Source organism: Rhamphochromis longiceps, linkage group LG11, assembly GCF_057381845.1.
Source record: "Rhamphochromis longiceps isolate RC_006_pf linkage group LG11, R_longiceps_female_GT1.1, whole genome shotgun sequence".
In the NCBI taxonomy this organism is placed as follows: domain Eukaryota; kingdom Metazoa; phylum Chordata; class Actinopteri; order Cichliformes; family Cichlidae; genus Rhamphochromis; species Rhamphochromis longiceps.
Genome location: NC_140567.1, coordinates 6,611,194 through 6,620,000, shown reverse-complemented (window position 1 = coordinate 6,620,000; position 8,807 = coordinate 6,611,194). Strand labels below are relative to the sequence as shown.

At 40.8% G+C, this 8,807-nt stretch overlaps 1 protein-coding gene across 2 annotated transcripts in view; it reads left to right on the top strand.

The window, feature by feature from the left end:
- Positions 1-8,807, top strand: part of snrka (SNF related kinase a) — a 59,372-nt gene that overhangs the window by 44,692 nt on the left and 5,873 nt on the right. For both annotated transcript variants that reach the window (XM_085422073.1, XM_085422072.1), the window contains exon 5: positions 4,970-5,104. In XM_085422073.1, the coding sequence (XP_085278199.1) occupies positions 4,970-5,104 (135 nt within the window). The remainder of the gene's footprint in view (positions 1-4,969; positions 5,105-8,807) is intronic.

Below are 8,807 nucleotides of genomic sequence, written 5' to 3'. Positions count from 1 at the left end.
GTTCTCTGCTCTTAGTGATCACTCAAAGTCAACTTTAAAGATTTTACTGATGAGCATTTGTAGATGGGGGAGCTGTTTGCCTTTTTAGAACCTCTTTTTATAAAATGCTGTTCAGTGAACCCTTAAATGTTTTGGCTGCACTTCATTTTAAAAGTAGGTGATTAAGGGGAAATTGTCTCTCACTTCAAAACTGATATCATTTGCAAACTCATCAGGAAACCTTATTTGAAACGGAACTCATTAGACCAACACAAGCATCATCAGTGCCGATTGATGCTTTATTTTTGAGGAGGGGGTCAATGAACAGATTAGCCTATAACTTTTGAAACTTTAATAAAAATGACACCAACGGCACTAAGCAGTCTGCCATTGTGAAACCTGTTTCACTTTAATGTACAATTGTACAAGGAGCCAACTAACACAGCACGCATCAGCACAAAGCCCAGAGCATCCTGACAGATGTTTAACTCAAAGAAGCACCAGCTCGTTACCTTCCAGCCCTCAGAGAAGCCTGGTGTGTGCTTACATACTGAAAAGCAGAACGTAAGAGGAATTAAACAGAACATCTGTTGATTTCAGAGTCAGGATTTCAAGTTCACACTTGTTTCTGACAGACTTGCAGTTCACTGCTACCTCCTGCTGTGAAGATATTACCTGTGGTGTGATAGAGTAAAGAAGAATATCTCTGTATGTGTGGGGATGCTAGCCTTTGAAGAGAAAGAGGCATTGAGAGTTTTTGTTGTTGTTGTTTTTGTTGATTTAAAGTTGTATATAAATGAAGACCTTGCCAGCAGAGTTCCACACAGTTATGATGAAGCTTATCAGCAACGGTTAGGTTTCTAAGTATGTGGAGATGTTCCAAAACATGCAAATAGACTGGCATATTTATAAGACTTTTCTAGACTAATTGACAATTCAAAGCATTTTAGACCACAAGTCACATTTATTCATGCATGCATAAAGTGTTTTATTCTATATTTCACACCCACAGGTGCTTTAGTACCAGTTAACCAACTCCATGTCTTTGCACTGTGGGAGGAAACTGGAATACCTGGAAGGGTCCCTCGCAGGCACAGGGATATCTGTAAACACCACATAAAAGTAACCCAGCAGGGGTCAAACCCCTGGGTAATACAGTGCTGGGTGATACAGTGTTAATTCATACCGGTGCTAGTTTTAATAGCTTTCTACTGTGTAAAGTTGAGCCCTGAGCGTTACATACGTTAGCAGGAAACAGATCATATTTTGGTGGTACCCAAATGCAACATCAGTGTTTTGACTTTTCTCTATGCCAGGGATGGGGAACTCCAGGCCTCAAGGGCTGGTGTCCTGCAGGTTTTAGATTTCATCCTGGGTCAACACGCCTGAATCAAATGGTTAGTTCATTACCAGGCCTCTGGAGAACTTCAAGACATGTTGAGGAGGTAATTTAGCCATTTAAATCAGCTGTGTTGGATCAAGGATGCATCTAAAACCTGCAGGACACCGGCCCTAGAGGTATGGAGTTCCCCCACCCCTGCTCTATTCAATACTGAGTTATTGAAGCACTGTCAGATCAAGTTCTTTGTTTCTATGAAAGCTGCAAATATTTTCTGTGTTTGTAGGGAGCATTGATTTCTGATGGATGTGTTGTGTCAGTGATGTTGTTACTGCAATTAGGCTTTAATCCACACCCTCCACTCTCCTCTTTCATGAGTTTCATGCAGCATCAATCTGCTGCATGAATCTTCTAAATCTAAACACACATTGAAAGCGAAATGGTGATCAGGCAAAAACTGAATGACATTCTATGAGTGCAAAGGACTACGGGCGAAATGACTGCAGGCAACATGAAGTGGATGGGACCTGAGATAAATTTGAAAGTGAAGAATACTGTTGACTGACATCATTTGGATAGTCACCTAGGCAACCGGAGTGTGGCATGTCAACAAGCGACCTGCCATTAGCTTCAAAGCGATGTGTGACAAATAAATGGCTTCTAATGTAGAGCGCCGCTTTAACAAGTGTGTTCATTCAGTAACAGCCCTGACAACAAGATTTGAATAACCTTTAATACACTCGATTTAAAAAAAAAAAAAGTAGATGCAGCACATTTATTAACAGAAATAGCCAGAGGAAATTACTATTTATTTATTTATTTTTATAAATTAATGCTGCAGTTAATGTAATGTTATCAGTCTGCTTTAACACTGATAAGGTGCAGACAGATATTGGCTTAGGTGCATCTTTGCACACTGAGTAATGAGAGATGCTGTAGATGTAGGTGGTAGGTTAAAACAGAAGGGAAAACCTTCTAACGGGAAGAGCAGTGGAGGAGCCAAGGAAGTAGAAAATATAAACTCACGTTGTTAAAACTATAATTTATTTACAAGAAAACACTAAAATACTCTGGCCAGGTAGAACATGAAATTAAAAACATTAAAACAATACAGCTAAAATCCAATGGCCTCAGCCACGAAGATAAAGTCCAATAAAAGTCCAAACGGTGCAGAAACTGGCAGCATCGTCACCGTCCTGTCTGCGTCTTCGTTCTGATGCCAACTAAAAGGAGAGAGGGGCAGCAGCAGTCACCATTCTTTGATTCCACCGGAGATTCGTCCTACATGGGACTGATTGGGACTTACCCCGGATGGGCAGAGCTCCAAACTCTGCCTGCCACTTTGCTGTGCTTCACACGCATAGCCATGGTCTCGCTGTCCCAGGGACATAAGGCGCCATCCCGCTGCCTCTCAATCCCTTGCCATGGGCCTCTCTCACCGAGGAGCTAGCTCCCCTCAGCACCAACACAGACCGCTCTGCTCATCCCCGATCACTCTCTCCAATGCGCAGTTGTCTGCGATCTCCAGTCCCGTTCTCCTTTGCCGCACGCCCCGGTCAGCTGCCTGTAGCCGGGCCTCCGTGCTGCTCTGCGCGGCCGTCGCCAACCCCGGTTACCACGCCATGTTTCTCCTGATGTTTCTCACGCTCTCTCTCCCTATTATTGAATAGCTGTGGCGAACCCTGATTGGTCCCAGGTGTGTCAGATTAATGATCAGGAGGGGCGGTGGAATGGGCATCCCCCCCGGAACAAATCACATATCAAAACAAAAAAGCATGTAATAACCCCGCAAAAATAAAACACTACACGCTAATAAAAGATAATAAAAAAATAAAACACAGCACTACATGCAAGGAAATAAAAACACCAAGTTAAACTTGACCATTCCACCCTGTGACATCTTTACAGTGTACTGCAAGTCTACAGTGTAGGCAAAGCTGTAGCATAAGCCTAGATTTTAAGCTGAACCTTAGGCTGTATCCTGATGTGCACAGTCCCAGAAATGAAACTATAAATCACAACAATGCAGACCTTAGTGGGTGTGATTGCTCTGTTTGATTGTAATATGTACTGTATATTGATGAGCACCATGAGAAAATGTAATGTAAAAGTGTATATTTATGTCTGACTTGTTCACCAAGCTTATGCAAATTCTGATGGTGTAGACATGGGCTCTTTTTCTCGTTTTAACCACGATTCTAAAGACTTCTCTCCTTCCTTGGTGTCAGTAAAAGGATTGGTTGTTCAAGGTTTATTAGTTCCAAGTCCGACGTGTACATGAACTTAGTTTTTGTGGTGAACTGTAGATAAAGCTAGACAGGGAGAGACACTGTACAACCTGTACCAGCAAAAGCACGGAATCACACTCCATGTCATTCACACACAGCAAAGAGTGACCTGGCTTACAGTAATCCACATCAAAGAACAAAGTAGGCTGATACCCATTGAATACATAAAACCATTCTAAAATATATGTACTTCTTTAAACATTTTCCTGTTGTTTTGAGCTGCTTTGTGTGAAATTAAAATTAGTTCAATATAGTTCTGTAGAAGTTGACCACATGAGGGGAAGCTGTTACTGTGAAACGGCAGTGTCACTGGCTAATGATATCTCAGTGATGTTGTTACCAAATGCACTGCACTGTGTTTCAGAAGCAACTCTTTGTGCCGTGTCCCTTTTCAAAAATTCCACACCCATCAACTGCACTGCACACAGTATACGAGGAAGGGAAGAAATGAGACACAGGAAGGTCATAGTGTACCAACAAGTTTCAAAGACCCTTTATAGAATACATGGCCCATTTATGAAATTATGCAAGGGCCAGAACAAAACCAATTCATATACTCTTATGTCATAGATGCGCACCCTGTGCATTCCCAGGATTACTCTGACAACATTGCCTGTTTTAGTGTCTGGTTGTGAATCTCAAAGATCGTTCTGCTGTCAGAGGTGCAATGTAAATGTAGAGAACTCATTCCTCTGAGCCAGCATCATCGTCAAGCTCAGTTTACATTAAGGGCCTTACACAGCACACCTTTTAATTAAGTGGGCTGGACTAGTGAAACTCCTTTCTATCAGCGTAAGGACATTCAATTACACATTTATACCTAAAATATATATGCTTCATAATCGTCTGTGTTGTGTCTGTGGAAAATGCAGCACTGTCAGGGGACTTTGTGATCTTTGCAGCACAATTGTCGAGTTCACTGTCTGAAGATGACAGGGAAAAACTGGATTTTCTTTTTTGAAATTGCACTTATGTGTCTCAGTGTATCTCAGGATTTTTGTAAATGGATCACCTGTAACTTCTGTTATCTGGTAAATGCTTAGAGAAGCATGTTTCACTTGGTCTTTTGGTTTCAGCTTTCAGAAAACTTTGGCTAATGCCCAAGTGAATATTTTCAGAATGCGCTTATACTTCCTTACACTTTACACATGCAAGCAAAACTATGTTCACTGGTTTTTTTTTTTAAAAATATACATTGTTATGTGGTGGTTTTACTGGTTCAACTTGCTTGAGATGAAGTTAGAATGTATGTAGCCCAAGAGCTAAAATGAGTTCTCAACTCTGTCCCTTTTTTTTTTTTTTTTTTTTAAATCCAACATGCTGTCTACTTTATATGGTCCTAAAGTGTGATTTGTTGTTTCAGAGCCCTAGAGACCAACAAATACAACCACATCACAGCTACATACTACCTGCTAGCAGAAAGAATCCTGAGGGAGAAGCAGGAGAAGGATGTGCAGACCCGCTCCTCAAGTCCCAGCAACATCAAGGCACACTTCAGGTAAAGAGCAGCAAAAAACTCAAACACTGCTAAAGAAAGGAAATATCCCTTCTCATGCGTGCACAAAAATTCTGATATTTTAGCAAACTAGTCGAGAGCGTGAGTAACAAAATATCACTGCTTGTGGTCATAATGAGTGTCTGAGTCACTGTATGAGCCCAGAAGAGGGCAACTGACCTATCTCTCAGCTGCCTCACACGGCAACCTGTCTGACTCCACTTCGCAGGGCTCAGCCACAATTACTTAAGACTAGGTAGATCTCTAAAGGTTTCATTTCCATTTCTGGGTTCACCGAGCCTCCACCTGCTGAGCTCAGGGGAGACAGTGCAGAGGAGATGGTCTGAGTCATTAGCATATTCTCCAACCTTTTAAAGTTCACCCTTTGTCTTGATGCTTCCATTACTGCAATTTTTTTCTAATTCTAAAGTGAAAAATGGGAGCAAGGCTCCCATCCAGCTAGCTGTCATATCACTAAGAACTGAGAACATATCCTGGTTCATGCTTTAGCTGTCCCAAGTATTTCCTCTTTGTTGCCTTGCCAACATTGTTCCTTTGGTTATAAAAGGAAGAGAGACAAAGGAGAGGAACAAATAAGGAAGAGAAGAGTGAGGAGGCTTCAGCGGGACTGCTGTGGTTGTAAAACTCCCTGCACATTCCCCTATCCAGTTTTCTGTGAAATGCTTTGGGTTTAACTCTCATTGCTACCTACACAGAACCAAAGTAAAACATTGAGTTAGTAGCAAGACAAGGTTTGTGTCATTGTATAGATTTGGGAACAACAGGTATTTTTAAGGGCTCAGAGCTGAATAAGCTCGGATACATGATAGAAACAGAAGCTTGGGTCATCACATTTTCAGTGCTGCGTATGTAGCAACAGCGACCTGGCTGAATACTGAGCTGATGATGATCTCTAGGCCTGCATAGTTGGTACCTGTATCAGTGTGTGAAATCAGGATACCATTATCCGCTGCTAGAAAAACTGAGAGGTCAAATCTTTATCAGATTCTCCATTTGATTGTAACTCCATTTAACTCATCTCCTGTGTTACTGATCCGTGGCCTGATGTACACAGAGCAGGGACTAATGTTTTTTTTAAGGAGGGGTCAGGCTAAACGTTTTTAACTTTCTGGAACCAGATGGAGTCTAACTGTTATTGTTACTGGTGTTTACCCTTAGATGTATTCACCTCTACATGGTTGCCTGTGCTTGTATGCATGGGACATGCTTCCTGTGCAAATGGAATTTCAAGTAAGCAGAAGCGGAGCAACTTCTCTTGTGGGATTAATTGTTTATGGACACATAAGTGTGCCCTCGATGATTGCTCTGTCTCACTGTTTGTTCCACCTCCATCATGTGAGCACTTACCTCCAGGAGTGGGTTCACCAGGCTGTTTTTCTTCAAATAAAGCTGTTAGTTCAAAGGTAACGGGTCTAATATACAGTGCATATCCTGAGGTGACATAACAACACTCTGAATTTCTCCATGTCTGTATCATTTTAGGCCATTATGTAAGATGACACTGATATATGTAATATTTGCTCACTCGGAATCGTTACACAAATACAAAAAGACTTAAATTTTTTTGATTAATTTTTTAGGAAAGTAAATATAACACACAAGTAGCATTTACGATAAAGTTTTGCTCTCGTGGTGCTCTCCGGCGATGCTAACCCTATATAAGAACCAGTCCATTTACCATTTACCAGTGACCAGTTTAACAAATATATTTTAACACTTAAAAGATACTGATTCATAATTTAATGCACATTTAACAGTCAAACCAAAAGAAAGAGAGACTTAATTCTAGCATAAAAATTAAACTACTAAACTCTAATTTTTCTGTGCCTGCCAATACGATCAATGCCTCTGGCTTTCCCAGCCAGTAGTCTGAACAAAGGCTATTCTCATTATGGATACACCAAGCAAAAGAAAACAATAAAATTCGCTTACCCTACAATGTTAATACCATATCAATCAGTAAATCAAGCCACACAGCTTGAACTCTACTGTGCACATCATCTCTGTGATGCTTTTTTTTTTTTTTTTTTTTTAATGCAAAACTGTTTACTTGAACCCTGTTTGTCACTTAATGCAGATACAGTGTGCCAACCTAGTGTAAATACATTAACTGCTAAAGGACTGTAAAAAAGGGTCTGGGATTGCCATTGACAAAGTCAACATGTTTACAGTATATTTAAAATTAAGGGAATGTTTAGTTAGTGCTAAATAAATAAAATACTAGAATTTCATTCACCAAAACCGAGACAAAAAATTACTGACCATAGCACGTGGTAGAGATGTCCAGTTCAATGACTCCAGTCATGAGTGGACAGACCTAACTTTAGGCAAGTTCTAAAACCGTTTATCCATCGACATCCATTGATCTATAAGGGGTGAAATAAACTAGAGACAAATTCCCTTTGTGTACCAGGCTGTGCGCATGTCTGTATTTTAACATGGAGTCTAGTAGGGCTGGGCAATATGGCCTAAAATTCATATCTTGATATTCTTTAGCTGTGCTGCAGTGGTTTGTATCATATCTATCTAATAGACTCCAATTTGTGCATGTAAATGGAGAGTCCTCTTCACACACTGAGGTTAATTATGGAGTTCCACAGGGTTCAGTGCTAGGACCAATTCTGTTTACACTAAACATGCTTCCCCTAGGCAGTATCATTAGAAGACATAGCATACAATTTCACTGCTATGCAGATGACACCCAGCTCTATCTATCTATGAAGCCAGATAACACACACCAATTAGTTAAACTGCAGGAATGTCTTAAAGACATAAAGACCTGGATGGCCGCTAACTTTCTGCTTCTTAATTCAGATAAAACTGAGGTTATTGTACTCGGCCCTGAAAATCTTAGAAATATGGCATCTAACCAGATTCTTACTGTGGATAGTATTACCTTGGCCTCCAGTAATGCTGTGAGGAACCTTGGAGTCATTTTTGACCAGGACATGTCCTTCAATGCACATATTAAACAAATATGTAAGACTGCTTTCTTCCATTTGCGCAACATCTCTAAATTTAGAAATATCCTGTCTCAGAGTGACGCTGAAAAACTAGTTCATGAATTTATTACTTCCAGGCTGGACGACTGTAATTCATTATTATCAGGATGTCCAAAAAACTCACTGAAAAGCCTTTAGCTAATCCAAAATGCTGCAGCAAGAGTCCTGACAGGGACTAGAAAGAGAGAGCATATTTCTCCTGTTTTGGCTTCCCTTCATTGGCTTCCTGTTAAATCCAGAATTGAATTCAAAATCCTGCTCCTCACATACAAGGTCTTAAATAATCAGGCCGCATCTTATCTTAATGACCTTGTAGTACCATATCACCCTATTAGAGCACTTCGCTCTCGCTCTGCAGGCCTACTTGTTGTTCCTAGAGTATTTAAAAGTAGAATGGGAGGGAGAGCCTTCAGTTTTCAGGCCCCTCTTCTGTGGAACCAGCTTCCAGTTTGGATTCAGGAGACAGACACTATCTCTACTTTCAAGATTAGGCCTGAATCCTCCCTTAGTTATGCTGCGATAGACATAGGCTGCCGGGGATTCCCATGATGCATTGAGTTTTTCCTTTCCAGTCACCTTCCTCACTCCCTATGTGTTAATAGACCTCTCTGCATTGAATCATATCTGTTATTAACCTCTGTCTCTCTTCCACAGCATGTCTTTTATCCTGTCTTCCTTCTCTC